At 42.8% G+C, this 25559-nt stretch overlaps 1 protein-coding gene across 2 annotated transcripts in view; it reads left to right on the top strand.

Annotated features, from left to right (window-relative positions):
• The first annotated feature begins 19778 nt into the window (after nt 1–19778).
• Nucleotides 19779–25559, top strand: part of crim1 (cysteine rich transmembrane BMP regulator 1 (chordin-like)) — a 35550-nt gene continuing 29769 nt past the window's right edge. Inside the window, exons 1-3 of one of the 2 annotated variants that reach the window (XM_042388691.1) lie at nt 19779–20510; nt 24582–24743; nt 25044–25217. In XM_042388691.1, the coding sequence (XP_042244625.1) occupies nt 20213–20510; nt 24582–24743; nt 25044–25217 (634 nt within the window). In that variant the 5' untranslated portion in view covers nt 19779–20212. The remainder of the gene's footprint in view (nt 20511–24581; nt 24744–25043; nt 25218–25559) is intronic. The other variant, XM_042388690.1, reaches the window with a different exon arrangement.

Genomic DNA, 25559 nt, shown 5'->3' with positions numbered 1-25559 from the left:
GTTGAACCTTTCCTAATTGTATACGATTGAATTGTGCAGTCAGGGGATTTGTTTTGAGTTAGCCTCAACCTGAAACATATGGAGCACTATAATTTCTTGGCAGGAGTATGTGGCAAGTGCCTGACCTCTTCCTGTGGTTCTTTTGTTCTGAGAGGGGCTGGGAGGTATCAAGGGATTGCTTATCACTCTGACACAGGATGCCAGCAGGGGTTCATGGTGCAAGAGGGGAAGTGACAGTGTGGCACTCGCTTGTTTTCATAGGGAATGAGGCAGTATTGTGACACACGGCTGTGCACCTCAACGAAAACAGGAACAGTAATGACGTCCCCAAAGATTGTCAACTGCAATAGGTAGTACTATTTTCTACCGCGAGTTTGTTAAACATAGCTTTCTGTTAAACCTCGCACATTGCACTCCGTCTTTGTCTTCATGTCAGTTTGAGTCCTCATTATATAACTGCACATGTGCATAAGACACCTCTAGAAAAAGTGAGTGAGGTGGAATGGGGCAGACATTGGTTTTGGGTGTATGTGCCTGGTGAGGGGATGTGGTTCTCGGGTCAGGCTTAGACAGGGGGGTGATAATCTCACTCAGTCACAGGTGCATTTCCCTCGAGTATCTGTGGTTTTACACACAAGTCACACAGCTGTGTGTGTTTGCGCTCGCTCTGCAACAAAGCGACGACAGCTGCTTGAGTTTCAGTAAGAAGAGTGCGATGATAGTGACCAAACTGATTTCTAGAGTTTGTGGGGAAGTGCACGACTGACTTTTGCACAGACGTGTGGGCATACATTGTTACATGGCCTTGAGTTTACAGAAGGTCTTGATTAATGCATTGTAATTTATCTGCATGTTGGAGTGTGGTGCAACACTGAAAACAGATGATTTACAATGCCTAGAAATGCTCTACTAATGAGAAATTGCACTTGTCCAGTGGTGGAAGAAGTACCCCAATCATTTACTTGAGTAAAAGAACCAATACAACAATGTAAAAATACTCCATTACAAGTCCTGCAATCAAAATCCTACTTAAGTAAAAGTATGCTACAGACTAGTGAGTATAATCAGAAAATTTTACTTAAAATATCAATAGCAGAAATACTGATTCCACAGGAAAATGGCCTGATCTGACTGTGACTTATTATTAGATCATCTTTTTTTTGCAGAGGATAACATGCCAAATGATATTTTTATGTTTATTTTATAAACATGTAATGTGTTTTTATGTAAAATCTTAATCTAAAATGTAACCAGTAACTTCAGTTGTCAAATAAATGTAGTGGAGTAAAAAGTACAATCTTTCTCTCTGACACGTAGTGGAGCAGAAGTAGAAAATGTAAATATTCAAGTATAATACAAATATCTCAACATTGTACTCAAGAAATGTACTTAAGTACGATGTTGAGGTTATTTGTATTTTACTTATCATATTCATCACATTCCAGCAGCAACAAGATGAAGCATCCTAATAAACACAATACTAAAAGCTTTATATGTCTTTACTGTGATTTTGCACAGAAAGTTACAAATTTTAGTCACAAAGGTTAAAGTTGTAAATATCCAGTCAGATGAAAAGCTGTCTAAGAACAAAAGTATCACATCATGTGTAAAAAAAAAAAAAAGAGAGAAAAAAAAGTCAAAAGTCCATTAGCTCATAAATCATAGTTGAACATGTTTGTCTTGTGACTGGTCTCCACAGAATGGGGACCAGAGGTTAGAGCTGGTCAAACATCTCCACCCTCGTAACCTTGTGAACTCTGATCCCTGGGCCCCCCTAAAACCTCAGAATTAAGGGTCAGGGGTTAGACCTCGCCCGCTTTGGCTCAGCGGGCTAATGGCCTGCCACTGTCACTGCCTGCCACAATCTGACAGCTCTATGAGGCCTCATCACACTGGGCAAACTGGAGGGCCGGGCTAAGGGGCAGGCAAAGGGTGTTCGTCTGTGTTCTTCAGATCTCTATATGCATCAGTGTGACATAACACTGATTTCTGTTATGCTTGAAACACACATGAACACAGTAGCAATAGTTATAGACATGAACACAGAGGGATTGTGTGTTTATAGTCAGTGGAAGCATGTGGAAGCATGTAGCCCACAGAATATTAAAACAAGGGTGACTCTGGTGGTTACACGAATGGCTGTGCAGAAGGAGAATTGTGTGTGTCTGTGTTTAGAGGTCCTGTGATGCTGAACAATGGTTCCTCTTCATCTGGTCATGTGGTGTGTGTGTGTGCACGTGTGATTTTGTATGCAACTGTTTAAAACTGTGTGTGTTTGTGTGTGTGTGTGTGTGTGTGTGTGTGTGTGTGTGTGTGTGTCCCTTGCGGTGCAGCTTGGTCACATGAAAATAGTGCTAATGAGGGACTACTGTTCACAGCTGGCACCAGTCGTCAGACCTCTGCTGTACACACACATACTGCCAGAGATTAGAAAGTCTAGCAGGGAATAATGACAGTGGGCAAGATTTTCACCAGGCCATATGGAGAATGTTCATCCTGTCATCATGTGATAGAGGTCACAAGTTTTGTGAGGTTTAATGCTTCAATACAGAGACAGAGGAACAGCAACACAGCTGTAACTGTACAGCTAATACCTGTAAATAGTAGAATTGATTTAAAGTGGTAAAATTAGTTAGTACCTCTAAACCTACTGTACCGTAGCCTATGTTATGCTACCTGCTCAGCACCGAACAAAAGTTAGCAACTAGCTGGTTAACATAATCAAGCATTGGCTAAGTTAGGTCGCAGTTCAGCGATTTTGTTTTTTTGAGACCAAAGAGAGCAAAAGAGAATTTTAGACTTTTTTGTCAGGTGATGCAAGTCAAATAAAGACTAATTTGCTCCATGCAATGGTTTGCTGACATGTTAGCACTAACAACTTAATTAGCCGTTGATGTGACGGCTGTGTATTTATTACAGCGTTGCCAGATAGGAATTGTGAAAGTATTGTACCAGAGGCTTAAAATGAAATGAAAACGTATTTCAAGGAAAATTATCATACGTGAGTCATAACCAAGAGAACAAATAGGCATACATTTGTAATTTCAGAAAACACAGTCTGCTGACGCTGCCTGTGTTAGCTGCAACAAGTGCTGCATTTATGAACACGCCATAAAGTCCCACTTTGAAGATGCACGGTCACAAATACGAAAAAAACAATCCTAAATTACGTAAAATATCTTACCAAATATCTTTTGGCATTAATGATCATACGTCGTACAGAGGGCAAAATAATTGTACAAATATGATAATTATCGTACATCTGGTAATGCTGATTTATTAGTTTGTTTTGATGGTTCTCTGCCCCCTGGTGGCCAAAAGGAATTATGCTCAAAAAATGAAAAACTTGAACATGGCATGACAGAATATACTGTATGTACTAGTCAGTCATACAATTGGCTCACCATGGTCAGATCAAACCCAGCACATGGGTATATCTCATGAACTGGCAAAGTTCAGACACAACACACTGACAGATCAACATGTTATTTTAGAACAACAGCTACCTAGCTAGTTTGTTTATTTGTTTATTTGTTAGGATCCCCATTAGATGTGCCCTAAAGCACGGCTCGTCTTCCTGGGGTCCACATTTAACAACATTAAACATTACAGTCAATACCAATTGCAAACATAAGACATATATTAGAGAATAATTTTAATATGTATGAGTAAAACTTACACTGATGACTCTCTCAATAGTTACCAGCAAAAACTACAAATCTGCAATCTGCAAATATGATGTCCCTGGGTGTTTTCTTATTTGTTTTTTAAACATTGACTTCTGTGTTAATTTAGTCAGTAACAGTGGTAAAGAATTCCATGTTTTCATTCCTCTATATACTACTCTCAAATTAGTGTTTGCCTTGGGGAGTGAAAACTTCTGTTGCCTTTCTGGTGGCGTAGCTATGTATATGACTCTAAACTGTGTTTTAATTAACTGTACTGATATGATGGAGTTTTGGGTTGTTAAGTTTGCAGAATGCATTATTTGACAGCATATGACAAATTTAGCACTGTAAAATGAATTACATCCACTTGTTACACATTTCAATAAGCCACCACATGAGCATGTTCGCATAGGGGACATATTGAGCCATGAATTCGCTACAGTTTTGTGGAGTTTAACAACCTGCTTCGGGCCTATCGGTCATGAACTGGCAAATTTTCACAGTTACCAGCAGTATGTAGGAAGGGTGCCCTTAAGCCACTACAGCTGAACTCGATAATCGCACACAGACTCTTATACAATTGCACAAATTTTACTTCTTTTTTTTTAAAGAAAGAGAATTAACTATTGTGCAAATATAAAGAAGAAGCAACAAGATTACATAATCAAAATGGTCCCTGCAGGGTGCCCTGGTGAAGGGTTTATGGCGCTGACTATGAACTGCAACATTGTTGGTTTGAATCCAGTTGGGAACCTTTATTGCATGTTGTTCCCCACCTTCCTCTCCTACTTCTTGTCATCTCTCTACTCTTGATTCTCTAGGCCCCAAAAATACTTCAATTAAAAAAAAGAGGGACGTCTGTAACTGTATTGTAAAGCTGGTATCAAATTATTTAATTACTGCTTCATACCTAATATGACATTTATGTTTCTAGAACTAATTCTTTTCCTCTATTCACACATATGTCTTTTTTTTTTTGTCTGATGCCATTTAAATTTTTGGCCTTTGTAATAGGGATTTTAATTAGGGCATAGTTCACACTGAGTAAACACACTTACATTTGCAAACACACATGAGTATTCACACATGTTCACATGTGCACACCAGCACATACAGACATACAGAGAATTGAAGGCCTATTGTAGCAGTCAGTAATCAATGTCTCATTAGGAGGCTTTTGCCATAGGGGGTTGTTTTAAAAACTTTAATCCCTTGTCCCAGTGGGGTTCTCTTGCTGGCTACTGCCCAGCATCCAGGTGATACATTAGAGGGCAGTGGATGTTATTTGGTGTGTATGTGTGTGTGTGTGAAAGTGTGTCTGGCTCACAGAGATCCTTATTGGAAACCAGCCAGCTGACAGCATTTGGCAGCGCCTGTTGAGTCTTTGTGTGAAAACTTTCCTCAGCCAGGGAACCAAACACACTGTGTAATTGTTGTTCGTGTCAGATACAATCCACTACAATATGCATTTATTGCAGCCAGATGAAGATGGATCTCAATTTGAGTCATTTCAGAAAACAAAGCTTCTAGGGGTTTTTTTTTATCTTTGTTTGCTCTTTTTGTGCCTAATTAAAGAGTTTAAATTAAGATTAAAGCAGGCAGCATGACTCAAGAGAAACCATCTCATCCCAGCTCCTTTTGATGAAGGAGACCCACCACTTTAATTACTGGTCTTCATTCATTCATGTTTCACTCAAATTGCTCCATGGTCACATGACAGGGATTAGCTGCTACTCATGGTCACGGTTAGTTGTCTTAAGATCACAAAGCTTCTGAAACACTGAACACATAAACATACTGACCAAACACTTTCCCCATCAACATATTATACTGCCTGTTGCAACACAAACTATTTAAGAAATAAAGGCTTTTTTTTTTTTTTTTTATCTTTGTTCCATTATCAAAGTGCAAATTCATTATTCATGAATCCTGGGTTTGTAAATCAGTGTAGAGAGAATCGGAATAAATGTGCAAAGATTCAACAAAATAGAAGATGGAATTGATTATGCTTAGAATAATTCATTTACTGACTATCCTGAACTTTGGATTGCTTCTCTGGATCCATGTGTGCTCCTGCTGTAACTGTGCTTTTCTGTATGCAACATCAGTTCCTGCAGGGAAACAGATGCAGTTAGTATACTGGTCAATACTAAGGGAACCTAAGAGAATGATTGCTCCTTGGCAGTATATCTGCTAATGAAAACCATACACAATTCCTCTAGCCAGGGGGAAGATGTGCAGTGGAAACAGTAGATGAGTGATACATTACCGCCTAACCTTGAGGGACTGCTTGGCTGACAGTGGGATGAGAATAGTGCAATCAATGCCACATGCCGTAAGGAGCAAATGCATGCAGAGTGGGAATCCATCACATCTCCGTGACAAGACAATCTTAAAGTTATGTTTCTGTTAAGAAATGTCTTGATACGGGGTTACTGCGTGTGAACGTCCACGTGCACTGAAACAAAAATACAAAACAAGTGATTTAAAAAAAAAAAAAAAAAAAAAGAGGGAGTGAGGGGAGACTATTAAAAACATGTGTTTGGGGCAGTGCCATGCAAGCCGTGGGTGCCAGGAAGGAGAGATGGCGGGGAGAGTTTGCAAGCCTCCGCGTTGGCTCGGGGTTTCAATCAGGGAGAGAAGTGTCAAAGAATTAAGGCTTGAGGAGCAAAGATGCATGAGGGGGAGGACGGCCTGGCAAGCTTTGGTCATGGGGATGTGGAAATAAAGTTTTACATCCCCAGCTGTTTTATAGTGCCATTTACTAGAGAGCAGGTGCAAGGCTATTAAAATCTCTCTTTACTAGTAAAATCACATCAGAATGAATAGCACAGCCGGTCTGTGTGGTGACAAATAAGGAGTTGAAGCAGGGCAGTAGCAAGTGAAGATGAGAAGCAGGGAGAAGCATGGAGGAGTGTAGGAGTAGACGCTGAGGGTTAGAGGTTAGCGCTGCGAGAGTCGAATCACCCCAAGTTCATATATGTATCTGTTGTTCAGCTCTGTTTAAAAGTTTGAGTCTTTGTCAGACTTTTTTTTTTTTGCAGCATGGGGATGTGTGTAATTAAATATGCTCCCTCAATTTCATACAGAAATGCGTGTGTATCTCCTCACACGCAGAGAGAAACACCCTCCCTCTCATGCAAAGAGCTGTGATTGTGTCAGTGCATCGGGCGTCCTGCCAAAGGGAGGGGGAGTGAAAAAGTTTAGGTGGGGGAGGGGCCCACAGGTGCCGAGCCTTAAGCCTGGGGGAGGAGTGGGGAGAGAGAAAAAACCAGGGAGAGGCAAGTGGAGAAAGGAGAGAAGAAGGAGGGAGGGAGGGAGCCAGCAGAACCCTTTCCTCTGGTCTGTTATTCTCCTGCGAGGATGGGCAAATGAGGGCCAGCACACATTTTTATGACTCCATAACAGCAAATGGCCTCAAACAGGACAGGAGGCTAACAGCACGCCAAGGCTTGTGACAGCAAAGGCTAAAAGGGAATAGCGTGACATCCGAATGTGTCAACAAAAGGAACTGAAGCGTTTTTTGAAGATATCTGAGCCATGACATATGCTCGCCCGCTGCATGATAAATACTTTCCGTGAGCTTTTCCAAAATGTGTGTGAGGGAAGCAGGAGTAGCTCTCAACATGAAAATGTGCGTGTTATGAAATATGAAGTGCGAAGATTCTTTTTCTTTCAACTTCTGACTTTCTTGAACTGGTTTTCTCTTGCTCCTCTGCCCCCCCCCCCCACCACCACCACACACACACACTCAAACACACACACACACATGCACACATTACACACACATTAAATTAGCTCCTTTCAAAAAGGGAGAGGAGGAAAAAAAAACACGTTGCTATATTGTATTTGCTCAGCAGAATTTAATATGAGCGGAGCTGGAGGTGCTTTTCTTCTGGGACCAATTCCCTGGAGACACATCCATCTCTGGGGGATGGTTGGGAGGACAAAGGAGGACTGCCCTCAAGGCTCAGCCCAGGCATGCTTACACACACATGTGCACACACACACAAGCATGATCACGCACGCAGATATCAACAGTTGCAAAACACACACACATGTATATGTACGTGCACACAGATGCACGTATTCACACAAGCGCAGTCCTTAGACAGAGACCGCCTTGTCTGACAACAACTACAGACTTGGTCAAACACAGGAAGGAGGAGGGAGGCGGGTAGAAAAAGAGTTGAAAGGGACACTGAGAGGTAGAGACGTGTACTATAAAGTAAATGGATGGTCTAAAGGAGAAGGCATTTAATAGAAAGTGACGTGCTGCATGGAATGATTTGAAAGTGAGGGGAGGTTACTTTGGTGCTGCTGAGAGAACACAGAATGGGAGAAATAGAGAGAAAAGTGAGGGGAGTTTGTAGTAAGCAGTAATGCCCACTGACAGCCCTGTCAGACCGAGGAAGCAGCATGGAGACATGTTTATATGTGGAGTTGTGGCAGGGTTGTGCAGCAGCTTGTGCTGCATTTTCTGCCCCAACATTTCACCAAATAACTGTCTGTCTGTTGGCTGTCAATCAACTTCAGTGTCTGTCCGACTGCTGACAGCCCAGATGATAATGTCACATTCTCTGAAATATCAGAAATCCTTTTTTAAGGACTCTAAAATGGACACTCCTTCAAATGTACCCCTCTAACTTACCTCAGCATAGCAAAACCAACTGCAACCTATTATACAAGTGTAATATGTCGTTTAGGGAATTGGGTAATTGTGTTTTGGTTAGTTGGTACAAAAAGTCGCATAATCACTGTAGTGCGAACCCCTTGGAGAATGGATGCCCTGGAACAGCCCCCAGCCCCGCTTAGTTCATTTCCTGCTCCTAGTGGAGGCAATGAGGGATAATAAGCTCTACGCTACGCTTACTGCTCTTGATGATGTGGTCACACAACTCCACTAATGCGGCAATCAGAGGAGAGTTAGAGAGAAAGGGCAAGACAGAGAGCTGTCTCTCTGAATCCCCATCTCATATGATTGATGTGAGAGTGTTTCTCTGGAGATAACTAAAGACTGTGTTGAAAACATGTAATCAAGGCCACAAAATGCAATGCAACCAAAAGGAGATCGCTCATCTTCTTGTCTGAAGTGGTGGCTAGAGTGCACCACTGTTCTAGTGTGGTGTACTGTGGCATAGACAGCCAGTCAAATATAAGAAAAGACAGTCCCCTGAGGAATATTTGGCAAGACGGGCTGTTCTCGATGGAAACTTGAAAAGATCATATTTCTGGCCAAGGGGGCTCTACAATGCTGTCAGATAATTGTGGCGAGTTATGAAGAGAGACAAGTATTATGTACTGTCACTCACCAAACCTTATGTCCCATAAAGTGACACTCTCACTTTAAATTTTTCAAAACAATTACAACAAGCTATAACGCATAAAATACTGCTGAGGCTGTTAAATACAAATACTCCAACAAAGCGTGATTACACATAAACCAATAAAAGGAGGGATGTGAATGATTCATATTACAATCCTGCAGCTTGAACCAAACTTAAATGTGATTGCTACCGCAGCTCACGTCCTCCCTCCCCCACAGCACTCCCAAAATCATAAACAGATCCTCAGTTATTCGCCAAATGGTGCTGCTGCCTGGGTCACATTTACCCCTGCCTGGTCGCAGATACCCATGACCAACCTTATTATACACTTACCCAATTACCTAGTGAGACTGGGCAGGTGGGGGGTAAAGGGGAACACACACACGCACACACACACACAAACACACACACATATATACCAGCATGCACACACACAGTTGGGGTTAGCAGGAGGCTACAGGGGTCGTCAAGTGCACAGACAGTGTGAATGGATATTGACAAAGTGCACTGAGTTGTGTCCAGGCCTGGCCTCTTCCCAGCTGGCTTTAGGCCATGATACAGGTGCCACACTAGATCACCACCCAAACCTCTCCACACCACCCCACCCCCATATCGCTCTCCAGCTAGTCTGAGGCTCCACAACAGGTGCAGTAGGTTAGGCTGCAGGCTCCAACATGCGAGGAAACAGACTGTTATTGTGGGCCTTCCTTCCATCATCTCCTTTTTTTTTTCTTTTTTTCTTTTCTCCACCTCTTCTCTTCCCAACAGCCCCGGGGAGCAATCGAGAGGTCCAACCTGTAATGTGTAACCTGAGTGCAACTCCTCTGTATTGTGCAAGGATGTTGAAAAGAGTAGGGGAAAAGTGGAGGATATGTTGCACATGCAGAGGATTGGACAGCTTGGCAGTGACTTTGTGTGTAGATGTGTGAGTGTGTGTGTGTGTATCTGGTGTATTTTGGAAGCAGTAAATACGCATTAAGACCGTGAAATGATAGATTCCCAACCCTATGGCTGGCACTGGTGCAGTCAGTTGCAGGACACACTGCTCTCACTTGCTGACAGTTAGATGGTAATGCATCCATCTGCCAGTGTCGAATACATGCTGCCTCAATGTCCCGCTTGCGTGTATTCAGTTGTGCATATACATGTGCATAAAGTTAAAGCTCTTGTGCCAAGATTTGGAGAAAAAAAAAACAAACTAACAACTGACATTCACAGTGACTGCTCTTTCTACTGTAGCTTTGCACAGGAAAACTTTGCAGCCTACTGCATTTCATTATGAGAAATCCAGATGTGCTTCTTGGCCGCCAGTGAATGTCTTCAGCTGTGTATGACACTGTTGTTGGCCTCGCTGCACCGAGCGCAGACAGAGAAACGATGCCTCAGGGCAAGACTTTCTGCTCCCCCCCACCCCCCCACCCCTCTCTTTTTCTCTGTCTCTTTCTGCCATCTCTCCCTTTTGCTGATCCCTTACTCCTTTGTCTCCTTCTTTCACTCTCTTCCACTTGCTCACACTTTTGCACCCTCTTGCATGTCTCACCTATCATCTTTTTTTCCCCTCCCTCGTCAATTCTTGCTTTTCACTCATCTCCCTCTCTCCTGCTCTGTCTTCCTTTCTCTTTGCCACTCTTATCACATCGTCTGCTCATGGAGACGAGGTTGGTCTGACCAGCGACAGGTAGTCATAGGGCATGTGGGAGCCGGCTCCAGAAAGTCTGCCCCTATACCTTCTTTGACTCTGGCTCTCCCACTCTTTCTCTTTCTCTCTCACACACACACACACGCACACACACACATACAATTAGAATACACATAACAGAAATTAGTCAGAGGATTCTTGAAGGTTCAAAGAGAGTGAAGTGTTGCTACTATATGTCAAGCCAAACACTAAATCAAGTCATTGTTTTGAAAGAGTAACACACCTCAAGGCTTCAGCAGTGACATTTGCAAATGTGTGTTCTATTTCAGTGCTTCTTCCTTTTTCTGCTGAGTCATACTCAGAATAATAATAATGTGGGGACAAAAGTCAAGGTGCAATGAATTCCCATAAGCATGACAGAGTCTTGTCTCCTTACACTATATATATACTGTAAGAAACAACAAGTGTTACTGAATCTGTCCCAAAGTACACCAATGAAGTAGATATGATAGTTTGGAAGAAAGTGGTGGGTGGAGGAAAAATTGTGGTGGGATTTTATTTTATTGACTTTTTTTTTTTAACATCGATTTTCTAAATAATGAGGCACATGATAGTTGATTTTTATACACCCCTCTGAGCCTTCACACCAGTATGAAAACCATTACTCTGTCACACTGTGGGATCACTGTAAGCTATTCGGTAATTGTGAAAGTTGTAACACTTTCTCTGTGAAGTGATTCTGTTTTTGTTTTATTGGCCAATCAATAATTATTTCACTGTGACATTAAATTAAATTGTTATTCACTTCTTTGCAGTTGACCGTGACCTAAAAGAAACCCTGGAGATTGGATAGTTGTGTCACTCTGCCCTCTATTGAAAAAAAACACGCCATTGCATGCAGCATGCAGTAAGATGAAATGAGTCTAAATTGGCTATTTTCTTCTAAGTATAACATTATCTAAAACATGTGTGACCATTTCAGTGATGTGCTTTATGCAAGGCTTTTGTTAGCTTATCGTTTTCATCTCTGAGCTAAAGCAATACAATGATCGCCTGTTACAAAAAGACAGCACACAAATCCACATGATCCTCAACAGGTTAGATAATGTTTGGGAATGCAGGATGCACCAGAGTTCATCAACTATAAACCAATCCACACTTCTTTATTCTCAGTGACCTCAGCCAGACAGGTCAGTTGTCATGGTTGTTTTTGGGCTATACACCGAATCAGATCAGATACAGCTGACAGACCACCGTCTAGACAGAGAGCAGAGACCCCTTCCTAGTATTGTTTGTTGGTGGTTAGTGGTGAGAGAAAAACAGGAAGAGTGTGTGACTAAGCCAGTAAAAACCTGAGCCCAGGAGGAATAAAGCCTTCCTGCCTTCAGATGTTTCTTCTCACATGATCTGAGTGGCACGCAGGCAGACTTATGCTATGTATGATAAACTGAGCCTAAACACTATGGGATGAGGAGAAGGTCTCTGGCTACCTGCACTGCCTGTGTTCCACCACACAGTGGCAGCACTACAATAAGAAACAAAAAGGTAAAGGTTAACTGTTTTCTCACCATTACTCATATCAACGTCCTCTCAGACCATTTCTCACTCAAATTCAAATTGGTGATGATGATGATGAGGTTTGTTTAATTTAGTATAGTTTAGAATAATTACACGTGCATACAGTTAGAATAATAACAAGTCTGATATGTTTTTTCCACAAAAAAGTTCATTCAATTCTTAAAATTACATCTCCTCCTTCTCCCTCATAGATAAAGCCAGAATCTGTTGATTTCAAAAGTTTAACTACTGGACACAAGATTTCTCCCACTTCACTGTAAAGTCCATTATCATTATATGTGCACTTGAGGCTTCAAGTTTCCACTTCACATTTGTGTAGATTGCATATTGGACCACAGTTGCACCTACATCATTCTGCACAGTGAAGATTAAACATCCAACTGAAGAAACAATAACCAAAACACATTTTTGAGTGGAGGGGGACTTTAAGAAATTCTAGGGGTGTTTTGTGCTTTTATTAGAGAGTTTACACAAGATGAGGGGAGAGATCAGGAAAGATATAAAACAAAGGTGCCCAACTGGGCTCAAACCAAGGATGTTGCTATTACATGGTAATGACAGCTAAAGCTCACTAATTAACATGTTATATGTTGTTTCTTTGATCCATAAAAAACAAATCCAATCCAGGAGGTCAATTAGTGAGCTTTAGAGGATGCTGGTAGGCGGATGTTTTAACATTTGCACAGAGCCGGGCTAGCTGTTTCCCCTTGTTTCCAGTCTTAATGCTAAGCTAAGCTAACCATCTGCTGGCTCAAGCTTCATATTGACAGTGGTGGTGGTATCAATCATCTCATCTAACTCTCAGCAAGAAAGCAAATAAGCGTATTTCCCAAAATGTCGAATTATTCCTTTAAAACCCTAGGCCACCACAGTTTAGTTGCCCTAACCTGTTTAGTGGAAGAATTTTTATGGACATTGAATACATCTATTACCACTAATCATCCTTTCTACTGTCACTCTTGTCAAAAAGTGACAGTTTAGAAAAATTTGCATTTCTGACTTGTGTTTTACACGTCAAGTAAACGTAAAGTTTATGGATTCACAGAAGTATTTGCACAGCACATAGCTTACACTCTCCCCCTCATTTGACCTGTATCTACTTTCCTTTGGCCCATGTGACTACAAGCACACACATGCCGGCTATGGTAATGATGTCAACTCGTTGCTTCACCTTCATAAAGGTCAAAGAACTTGAACATTTCTCACATTCTTGCTCCTGCCGCCTGTCCTTCCCCCCACAAAGACAGGAGTAAATCTGCGTCCCAGACATAACATTAAGCAGTGATCATTTTCCCCTCACAAGGTGGTTGTTTCACCTCAATGTTTGAGTTAGTGGCACTGTAATTATGTCAGAATTTACAGCTGAAACACAGGTTGTGACATTCCTGTGCCAGCTGGAGGTCTGCCTGTAAATCTAGCACCTTTACCTGAGGATCCTTCCCCCAAAGCCCACAGAAACCGCTAGAACCATCTATGTATAGTCACAGGTGTATGTTTGTGCATGAAGCATGGAGCAGGATTTGATATGATTTAATTAAGAGGATGGGCCGCAAGAGACAGAGTTCATTATATTTTATTAATTCATAACAAGCCTCATGAGCTTGACTGATTTTCAGTACATGGACACTGCTGAATTTTTAAGATAATGAGTTAATATTTGATGAGATGGTGTAGATTACTTTTTTTTTCATTTGCTTGAGGGTTTATAATTCTCACTAGGTCCAATAAGTTGTGAGAATTGGAGAGCTTTTGCATATAAAACATTTGATAACTGAGAGCATGTTAATAAAACTGGGAATTGTAATGTAAAATCTGAGATACAACCATGGAAACAACTTTGAATGCTGCTGCTCAAAGTAAAATGTGTTCTTTCTGAGACTGATCCAAATCATTAAACATAAAATAGAGTACAAAATGATTGTGACAAGAAAAAGCACAGAAAAAGAGGACCCACTGTTTTATTTTCAATCTACTCCCCTCTTTTTCCTTCTAGTTGCTCCACTGCTGCCAAAGAAGAAGTTCTGGTGTAACAGAATGACCCCATCTAAGGAGTGAATCCATCTCCAACAAGGAAGAAAGCAACCACAAATAGTTCAGATGGTTGGGAAACATCAGTGACACACGAAGTGAACCCACTATCAAATCATCAGTGGGAGTCAAATTAATGACTCCCACTGATGATTTGTTATATAATATATTACAGATTAGAAAATGGAGGCAAAAATGTCCTGAAGATAATGGATTTTAAAACTGCAATCATTTAAAAAAAAAAAAAAAGTGTTGTAATGACAAACCCACAGAGAATCTACTGAACATTTTAACATCTTTCAGCTTGTTGTATTGATTTTCTGGTCCACAATTTTACTTTTGGTTCTCATTGCTCTTGTCAGTCTTGTTTTGTGACCTAGCAGGCAGATGTTAGTACTCTGATAAACCCACATTATGCAAGCACAAAACATCATACTGACAAAGTTGGAGACTTAAGCTGGTGAACATAATGGAACATTTAGCTGCTAGTTGGTGGAGACCAAAACAGAGCTAAAAGGTGAGAAAAGACTTTTGGTGACCAGAGACACAACTCCAAATAAACACAAATATGAATGTGTGTCTACTGGGTGTGTAAATAAGCAACTGTTTTCCAACAAGTTAGCCATGACAACTTCAGGAGATGAAATGTCTCAGTGTTGTGTTTACAGCTTGATGTGCTGCCACAAAGAAAAAAAAACTAGTGATGTTTTACAGTAATTCTAAAGTGATTAGTTCCTTTCACTCTAGAAACTCTAGAAAGTTGTTTTGCAATGATGATGACAGTTTTATATCATCTATATGACAAATACATCCAGCTACACCCACTCAAAGTACTTTATGACTAAGCAGAAAATCTGGGTTGCAGCCTCGCCCTCTACTCATTTATTGTAATCGTAGACTCTCTGAGGCTCTCCAGTTCAATAGTCTCAATGATCCCATGTATGAAAGGGAAGATTACACCAGGCAGGTGTTGTGGGAATGGGACACAAGGGTTCTTTATGGTTCCAATCCACTAAGGAATTCACCATCATCACATAGATTTGCAGATTAAAACTTCTGAGAGGTCCACTTAACGTTCCGCTGTAGCACGACAGGGGTGAGCAAGTATGCCACTTATAATTGTCAAACAAGCTGGTGGCCATTCCCCACTCAAGGTCACAGGATCTCCCAGTAGGAGAGATGGAGAGAGAGTGAGAGGCCCAGGGTTGGCATAGTTTGCAGCCAGAGGATTTCAGCCATGAGTGTAGGAAGGGTCTGGGGCTGAGTCATAATGACTCAGGGTTCCAGTTGATCCCAGAAACCTTGTGTGTCATTAAAGCTCTTTGAGAAAGTGTTGATACAAATGGTGACAGAAAATGCTATAAGTCAACAATGTGTACAGTATAAAGTTTAGAATTATTCTATTAGCACTACAGCTGGTTTAGATTTTGTTACTTTATCCATGGCTGACATGTGCTCCTAAGACCAAGACTAACAGTTCTGTAAGGCTGCACATAGGCACAGCAGTGTTTTGAGCTAAACGCTAATGTCAGTATGTCATTGCTCTCAATGACAATGCTAATGTTCAACAAGTGTAATGTTTATAATATTTACTATCTCAATTTAACATGTTAACATGCATATTTGCTCTTGGCCCTAAACACAAAGAACAGCTTGAGGCTTACAAGAAATTAATTACTTAGAAAGGGGCATGAATGTGAGTCCCAAATTTCATGACATTCAATTCAATTCCATCCAATGGTTGTTGAGACATTTCACTCAAAACCCACAAATGTCAACCTCATGGTGGCACTAGAGGAAAAGTCAGGGGAATAACAAAATCATAGGATTCATTGCCTGGGAACCATTCCATATTTCAGTCTGGACCAAAGTGGTGGACCAACCAACAGACTGTCTGACCATCATTGCATACACAGGGAGCCACATCAAAAAAGTTGATCAACCCCAAGTATTTGTGACAGGTAAAGCAAGGGCTGATCATGCAACCCTTGTCCAATCAAATCGTGTCTGTCTTGCCCTCCTCATCAAAACAAGTTAGAAGACATTCATACTACTTCACAAAGCAGTGATTTACGTGTGAATATTTATGATGTACCACTCACTAGATGACCAGGCATCTGCTTAGATTTACGTCCTCACCCCGTTACTTCGCAGAAAACATCCAATTCACTGACTACAAAGCCAGAGTGGCATACCTCACCCTCAGGCCTGGTTGAACCCTTTAACCTTTTTTGTAGGTCTGTATCACTGTGTTGCCACTCTGCTGCTGTGATGACTTTGGGGATTGTGCGAGACAGAAAGAAGACTGCAGGAGACCTGACGGTGTCAAAACACATTATTATAGTCCCCGCAAGGAAAACAGCAACTGGACCAGACCTCACAGAGAGAAAGAGAAAACAAAGACAGGGAGAGCACAGACAAGGACAGGAAGAAAAGAGCGGTCATAGAAAGAGAGGAGGATAAAATAAAGAAATCATCTCGTGTAGTGTTTTTGTAAACTAGACCCGAGAATGAGCTCTTATCTGCTGCAAGATGACTTACTCTTTCTGTTGGACTCCTCTGATTGTTTCCAAGCTGTTTCTACCAAGGTCCAAACAAATGAAGAGTGCAAAGTGAGAAACAAAAGCACATGTGAGTCCCTCTGGATGGCAGTAATGGAAAAGAGAAGTAACCATCTCTGTCAATTATTACCTCAATATGCTGTACATCTGTCTGTTTAAAAATAAAATCATTGTGTTGCCTCTGTTAATCTTTCCAGTTCAAGTTTTTTTGTTTGTTCACACCTCTTTGTCTTGATTTTTTCACTTATTGGCAGTTTGTATAAAAAACAGATGACCTCATCTGTTCTGGGTTTCAAAAACAAGTCATTCATTAGTGTATGTGTTGCTTAGCCTCCACACTAAATGTTCCATATATCCGCTATTTAGTAGATCTCTGAATGGCTTTGTAACTCTTTCAACTGTCAGTATTCATTGCCATTATGCCCTTGCACCCCTCACTCCTTACTATCACCCCCCCCCCCTTGCCCTGGATCTGCAAAGTGTGGCTCAGCCCGACACCGGCGCTCAGAGATAAGCAAAGCAAGGGCGATAACCGGCCTGTACACCGATCCTTGGGGAAAACTCCTGGAGCACATCCTGGGGACTTGTAATCAGGTGTGCCGCACGCTGTCCACTCAACATGCGTTCAACACTCTGTAGCACACCCATGTCACCATCATCCATGTGCTGCTGCTGCTGCCAGTTCGTTCACCTCCAAACCATCTACATCCCAGAAACACCTCCTCACCACCAGCTCTGACGCCTCCACACTAGTAGGGTGTAAATCAGCTGTCTGTGCAGCAGAGAGACAAGAAGCAACAGGAGTGGGTGACAGAGAGAGAGGTCATCCAATCGCTGGCACAGAGCCCACACTGTGACCTCCTCCATCTTATGGGGCCGGTAATCTGGACCAACTGAAGCTGTCTCCACAAGGCTTTGGATCACATTCATCACACCAGGGACCTCAGTATAGGGGAGAGGGAAACTGGCACCCTTAGGCTACTGCTGTATTTTCCCAGAGTTCTGTGACTCAGAACATCATTAGTACACACACACTACAGTTATTCAAGCCTGGCAAAATGCCCTTCCCTGCCCCACCTTTTCCCCGTGTTTGCTCCATTGAGAGACTCACATGCAAAGGCAAAGCACCAGCACCCAGACACATGGTGCAGTAGATTGTGCTCTGGTTTTAGAGAATATGGCACTCAGAAATCTAATTAGCTTTGTCTGGATCTAATTTGGCACTTATTTGAAATTAAAGTCAAAGCCAACATGATTGATTGTCAACAGACTGTGGTGTTTGATGCCAACTTAACAATGAGGAAGTTTTCCAAATGCCACATCATGCAACATTTGACACAGGGCATATGGTTCTGTCAAAGTGTTATTGTATCATTGATTATTGCCTTTCTGAGAGAAAAATGCCCTAGAGTGTTTATACATCAAATTACTAGCATGATAGAGAGAAAACTAGAAGGTGCTGTGATCTTTCGGTTAGCCAAAAACAAACCTCTGGTCCATATAGCAGGACCAGGGGCCTCTGAGAGTAGCCAGCTGGCCCCATTTGAAAGCCCATCGCCTAGGTAAATAGGTCAGTGCCGCTGGGTCGCAATCTCTGCAAGTCAATGGAAACCGAGGCTCTCCAAGGTCCTGGTCTGATCTGTCGTCAACCAGCAGTGGGTCCGGCCAGCGGTCAGCGAGTCGGCCTATTTGACAAGAGCTTTAAGGAGGGATGGAGTGAGGGAGGGTGAAGGGAGAGCCAGAGGACAAGAGCTGAGTTGTGTTGCAAGGGCTGATTATGCGTGCTGCGGGGCTGGTTTCCTGGATGTTGTGTTTGTGTTGGAGCGGGTGGCTCCAGGCAGATGTTGCAAATGAACGAGGTGCTGTTGTGTGTTGACATTGTGGATAAAATCATCCCGGATGACATCTGATTGGTGTTTGAAGAGGAAATGTTTCCAATCACCATAATAATAAAAAAAAATCCCCAATATTGGACCATCCTCATACTTTTGATATGTGATATTTCTGTATTTATAACTTTCCAGTCATTATTATTAGTTGCTCAGATTAGGCATCAGCTTCACGTGACATAAAGCAGAGCTCAATGCTACTATAACACTTGACTGGTTCAGAGGACTAAATGATCTGTCACCCTGGGAAAAAAAACTCTCTTGCTCATTTGTGCAGCAGAAACAAGGGTGCACACAGTGTTTTATTTATATAGTTTTGTTCTCAATTGACAGAATTGCTTTAGGTCTCCAGTGTCTGTGGCACTGTCACATGCAGCCTCCAGCTGTGCCCACTGCCCACAGGCACACACACCAAGTACACAAACACAGCTCAACAAACATCAGATGACCTTTTATCTTGCCAAAGCCACCTGCACACACAATCGGACACCTACAAACACAAGTAAGCACACACTCATCCACACGCAAAAGGTAGAACTGTGGAATGATATGGCCCTGATAATGTCTGATACGTTTGATTATAAGGCTTTGACATACTTATGGCTGTAATGTTGAACAAAGATAAAGAACAATTAAGAGGTTGGTGACAAAAGCCTGACTGTAACTGCACTTTGTGACGTAAAATATATTTATATTGAAGTACAGTTAGCTTGGATTTTATTGTCATTGTTTTATATACATTTATTGGGTAAGTTCAGACATCTTTATTGGTTTGTTTATATGATTTAGCCTCATAACGTATTTGACAGTAAGACGAAAAGGATTTCAGATTGAGTATTCATGCTTCTGCTACAGTAAAGTAGTCTGCAGCGGATTTTATCCATTTATTTAATGGAAAATAATAGCAAACTGCTATGTTTTAAATGGCACCGAACTGCAGATTTACGGAATATGAAGCGGAAAAAGCAACTTGCATTCAAGACATTCAAAGTTGCATCATTGCGCAACACAGAGACGAATTGTGGGGATAAATCAGTTCAAATCCTCCCTCCTTTCGCTCCCTGTGACTGGTCCGTGCCTGTGTCAGTCAGTGGGAGGGGTGCACCGCTAATTTCTATATGCCTGTATGTCAATTTAGGTCTCAGATTGCGTTCCCGTGTGTCGCTGTCTGCCGCAGCAGATCTCAGTGGACGTCCACAGCCTCCGTGTAGGATTTCTACTTGTATTTGATCAGATGAGACGCCTGGGTCGTGCGTCTACCTGCTTATATTGGACCTTTGGATATTGCTGCCACTGAAAACGCATCCGCACACTTGAGTCTCGTGGTGTTTTTGCTTTTGAAGTGACCTGAGTCCGCTGTGTAATAAAACAGCAGTGCCTGGGGGGGGAAGACTCATCACAAAACTTTAAAGAAGACTTCGTAACTTTGGAGATACAGTGGGCATCGCGGTGAGTTCATGTGGCTTATCATTTGACAGAAGCGGACCGTTTCTCTGGAAAACTTACAGAAGGCTTTTGAAACATGTTCAGCAAGTGCTCCGTTGTGTTATTGAGTGTCCTTTTTCTGGTGCGCGCGCTCTCGGCTCATGAATGCACGCCGTGCAATCTACGGACTTGTCCAGTCAAAGCGCCGCACGGCTGCGAGGGTGGCCGGACCTTGGCCAGGGATCCGTGCGGATGCTGTGACCAGTGTGCCCGGCTGGAGTGGGAGCCCTGCGGCGGCAAGGACTGGGCGCACGGCTACTGCGCCCTGGGTCTGACCTGCGCCTCTATCAACCAAACAGGAGTTGCCACTATCCCTGAAATTGGAGTATGTAAAGGTGGGTAGTAGTGTTATTAAAATCATCATCAAATGATTTTAGTAGGCTAAATAACAGAATTTGTGGCAGTACTGAGAGAGAAAATAGTGCTTTTGAGCTCTAATAAAAGAACAGTAGGTGTCCATTCTGCTGATAGAGAACCATCCCATTCCCATTAAGTGGCTTGAGGGCATCACTATTCAAATGTCAGTTGAGTCCTGACTGCAGTGACTGTGTCAGTGTTTACCTTGTCTCTGGCTGCCTGGAACAGCTCCCCGGGTCCGAGGGGCTCTTGACTGCCAGCAGAGGAGTCATGTTCAACTGCTCTTTCTTCTCCTCAAAGCTTCATTCACTCTCAGCTCTGGAGCATGACAATAAGTTTGGCAGCAGTTATTTGGCACCAGGTTACACTCCAGCTCTAGTAGGTCCTGTTCTTCACAACTCAAAAAGACATTTGTAAAAAGGCAGTGAATTGAGATGGGAGCAAAAATGACAGTTTGCATGCGTGCGAGGGCAAGATTGCAGATTTCCCAACAATGATGATTGTGTTTTTAAACTTGGAATACACTGTAATTTAGTTAATAAATTGCCTTTTCTTGTCTATTGTTTGAGCTGTAATGGTTTTACTGCATGATTGCAAAAGTCCCCAGCAGATTTTCATTTGCAATCCTGTGGATCCACACTGCTATGCCGTTTCCCTGCCAAGCAGAGCTGTGCTATTATACTGTGGATGTGCTCATTTTATGCACAATTTGAGCAACTTTCTGAACTTCAAAGAAATGTGTAGGGTGTCAGGTCCCTCACGCAGTGAATGAGGTAAGTAGCAATGGCCTTCCCCTGAGGAACAAATAATCCCCCAGCCCCTCCACCTGCACTCTGTCCAGCCTGTTTCAGGATGATTGAAGAGGACTGACAGCAATGTAGGAGAGAGTAAGCAGCTCTCAGTGGGTGTCTGGATCCCCCTGACCCTGCCCTCCCATCATCCCTCTGTGGGGTGGTCCAAGCCAGGGCTCCACAAGGGTTTCCAGGGGTCTCCATAGCCCCAGGCCATCCCAGGAGACGCTACTGCTGATTGTGCCTCATGTACAGGTTAGGCTGGCGTCTGGAGGACATCTCCTCTGCAAATTAACAGCTTTGGAACGAGGGGGAGACCTAATGGCTCCTCTGATTGAATCATGCCTCTGGTCTTGTGGCTCCAGGGGCCTTGGTGTATGCTGCTGACCCCTAAATCACACACATATATACACACATAGCCTCAATATCCCAGAGGGTCTAGGTGGGGGTAAATCAACACCTCCCGGTGTGTTTTCAGGGGCCACAGTAGGCAGGCTGCTGGAGGCTGATCCCAGATTTCCCTCCTCAAGCTACAAGGGTCTTAAAGTGATTAGACTTGCAATCAGGAGTAGGGGGTAAATGTTTCCGCTTTCTGATCCCCTGCCTTTCTCCTCACAGTTTTGGTGTTCTGGGTGGTCAAAATTTGTTAGAGTGGAATAAGCAACAACCTTAAAACACAGGTGACATGTTGAATATTACATGAGAAGGATACAGTACCTTGGTAATGGAAGTCAGTTTTTAATCTGTTATTGTTCATCGTCTTGACAGGTTTGAAAGCAATACCCATTAATTATAAATACTCCTGCGGTCATGGAGAAGCTGGAATATGCTGGAAATTAATTGTTAACCTTGTATTTAATTGGGGAAGTGTTTAATTCCAAGCTTTGCTGCCTGTAGATCTGACTACTTTTGAAGGTATAATAACCAGAAATAATTGCCTAAGCCCCACAAAAAGATTGCAGCTTGCCAAAAGAGAAGAGTTTTGCATTAAAACACTGAAAATTACAAAGATATGTAAAAAAGTGAATGAAATGTTGCAGCCTCAGTTTGCATGTTGAGTCTCGTCTCCTGAGTATTCAGCCACCTGCTCTAAAGAAAAGTCATCTGGGCCTTTCAACGTATCATATCTGCTTCAGTGATCAGTCTGTCAGTCAGTCAGGTGAAATCATTCAGTCTCAGAAGCTAAATGATTTGTTTTGATGTTCTCATCGTACTCTTATGTCTGTCCTCCCACGGCAAGTTTCCCCAAGCTCCAGAGGCACTTAACATAGCTCGTAACAGAATGTCTGTCTTACAGGGACTTTATGTCCACTGCACTTCTTCACATGCCTTCTACTTCTCCCTTCCTCTGGTATTATCTAATGTTTCAAAGACTTCCTTTTTAGCTCGCTATCAGCCAGAGGGCCTCTAGAGGTCAGCTGTCCCATCCCGACTCTGCCAAGACAAGCAGTCTGAGTGGCTAAGAGAGGAATCCCTCTGGGATGAAGCCATAGACCCAGGCAAGAGTCATGCCAGGCCAGATAATAGATAACAAGGCCAGACTAAACCAGGGTCAAGCTAAAGGGAACTAGGCTGAAGCAGACCAGCTTAGAACAAACTGGGCTGACTGGTGTCAAGCTAATTAGTCTAAGAGACAACGTCTTCAGTGTCCAGACTTTCATTAATTGTTTTGACTCCTACTTCCTTTTCTACACGCCAGATTTAGCACCCCACACAGACAGGCACCCCTGCCGCTACCATCTCAAATGAAAATACCCTCCCAGGCACAGGAAAGCCTCGGGATGGAAAAAATGTAGAGGTGAGGATCATTTTAAGGTGAGAGGAAATCACAGGGAAAGTTTTGGTTTGGTTTATTGAAAAGGCTGCTTGTGCTTTGCCAGTCTCACTGGCTGTCTGGGAGAGCTATTAACAGCACAGGCTGGCTCAGGTTAAAGGTAATATTGCCTTCACCTCTGCTGTTTGCCAAAGTGCTTGTGAGCATCCACCTTCACCCGGGAGTCATCAACACAACCAAGCCTAATTCTGGGGAAAGTGTTTCCAAGGATTCTTACCATCGAAGTAACATTGATTCACTTCAACAGTAAAAATTTATTACAGTAAAAGACTGGCCTTCTCCCCTAGTGGAATATCTGTTTCGAATTAATATCAAAATCAACATATGTGTTTTATTATGTCTTGCAGAATTTTAAAAGCAAAGCCATGGCAGTCCATTTTTTCCAGTCACTATCGGTCATCACATTATTGTTTCTCTGATCCCTAACTGGGATAGAAAAGTATCCTCATATCTCTCATATCTCACATAACTTATGTAAGGCTTCATTTCAGGTACTGTATGATTGCTACAGTAGTCAGGTAAATACACTATGAAGTGCTCATGTTTATGTTTGACAGCCTTTTCACCTTTTGCTCTGGTGCATTGTTCGTAGCTGTTTGGAGAAGAAAGCCAGAGTATTATGATAAGCTCCAATCACGCTTCCACACTGTTGATTGAGGCCTGGGAGCCAAATGCTTTGGAAAGGGGTTACTCGGTGTTACAGTTTGTCTCATCCTGTTTACTCTGCTGCCATTTTTACTGATCTTGGACAACTATGAAGAAGGTTAATTTGGTATATGTACGTGTGTTTATTCATGCATGCATGTGAAAGGAACACTGTGGTCGATGTGTAAGAGGGGGCCCTTTAATCCTAGGGTTTTGGTTGTTATTCCGCTCACATGGCACTTACCGGACACATCACTCCCTCCTACTCTGCTTCCTGTCATAAAGTTTTGTCCAAGTGGGATGAAGTGCCTCGAGGTGCCATCTCAGGGGGTAAGGCTCAGTAGGCGTAATGGGTATGGTGCAAGTGGCCTTAGTACAGAAGAGGCGTTCCAGCAGCCAGCAGAGATGCAAACCCTGGGAGGGCCCCATGCTGTGGAACAAAAGCAAACAAATGGGCTTAATGGCTGAAGTAGTGTGGCACGATGAGGAGGGAGGAGGGATGGTAGCCCAGAAATACACTGGTCACTTCAGTAACGGTTGTGGCAGGGCGATGTGTTGCAACACAGGCAACAGGCTGTAAGCTGACTGGCCTTTCAGCACTCCTGAGAAATAAATCTTGGTTTCTGGCACATTTTGCCTTGTTATTACTTTTACCTGTGGCCCTTGCCAATGTTGATCTCTTCTCCCAAAGTAAAAATAGATAGTGCGAGCAACCAGTCCAAGTGAGAAGTTCACACTCTGTCTCTAATGTCCTCTGTACTCATTCCTGTCCACCACAGTGCTTCCTGACCATCCAGAAGCTGGCCTGGAGGACGAGCACTGTCCGCTGATGACAGGCTGTGACAGAGCAGGCGGTCAGTGTGTGTGTGATGCCCGACACTCCTGCTTGGGCTCATTCACGTACCCAGACCAAGAAACCTGCATGAAGGCCAGCAATTCAGGTGAGCCCTCACCTTCCATCCATACGTTGAAAACAGATGCATGCACACAGAATGAGTTAGGGGGGAATAATGCTGTCCATTGAGAAGAGCTAATCCATAACAGATGTGGCTCTGAGGTGACTAATGCTACTTACATATCATAGTGATGACACACATGCTAAGATTTGTCTTGTGGTTCCCCACCACTCTTGAGTGGTGCCATTGTCTGTGACTCATTGATGACTGTGGTTTATGTGTATGTGTATGTGTATGTGTATGTGTATGTGTGTGTGTGTGTGTGTGTTCACGGTTGGTTTTCAGAGGGTCGGCGGCACGAGCACCGGGAAAGACACAGAGAGAAGTATGTGGGGCCATCCAACCCGGCCTGCATGTTCTCCGGGTGTAACCTGACCACTGAGGGCTGTGTGTGTGAGTCTCAGAGCTGCCACCACCACTTCGCCTACATCAACCGCAGCCAGTGCCAGGAAGCCGCAGGTAACCTTCAAATGACCTGCAACTGGAACTGACAACCCCAACAGCAGCCAACCAGTAGCTTTACTCAATTCATGTAATTTTGCATTACAATATGGGGATTCTTCAAAAGGTTCTGCCCTTCTCTTCACAAACAGCATTCCTGATGTCCCAGCTCATTATGTGCAAGGGGAAGCATATTGTCCCTGACTGATGAAAGCTTTGCCACTCGATATTTATCACCTTTTAATTTTAAGTGTAGAGACCCTTTTAAAGTTCATGTCCTCACAATTGGATTTTATAATTAATCTCTTGCAACTTTCTACCTGAACATTTGCATGGAGTCACTTACCGTCTAAGTTGAGC

This window comes from Thunnus maccoyii, chromosome 16, assembly GCF_910596095.1.
Source record: "Thunnus maccoyii chromosome 16, fThuMac1.1, whole genome shotgun sequence".
NCBI lineage: Eukaryota > Metazoa > Chordata > Actinopteri > Scombriformes > Scombridae > Thunnus > Thunnus maccoyii.
Note: the sequence above shows the minus strand (reverse complement) of the source record. Positions and strands in the feature narration are given on the sequence as shown.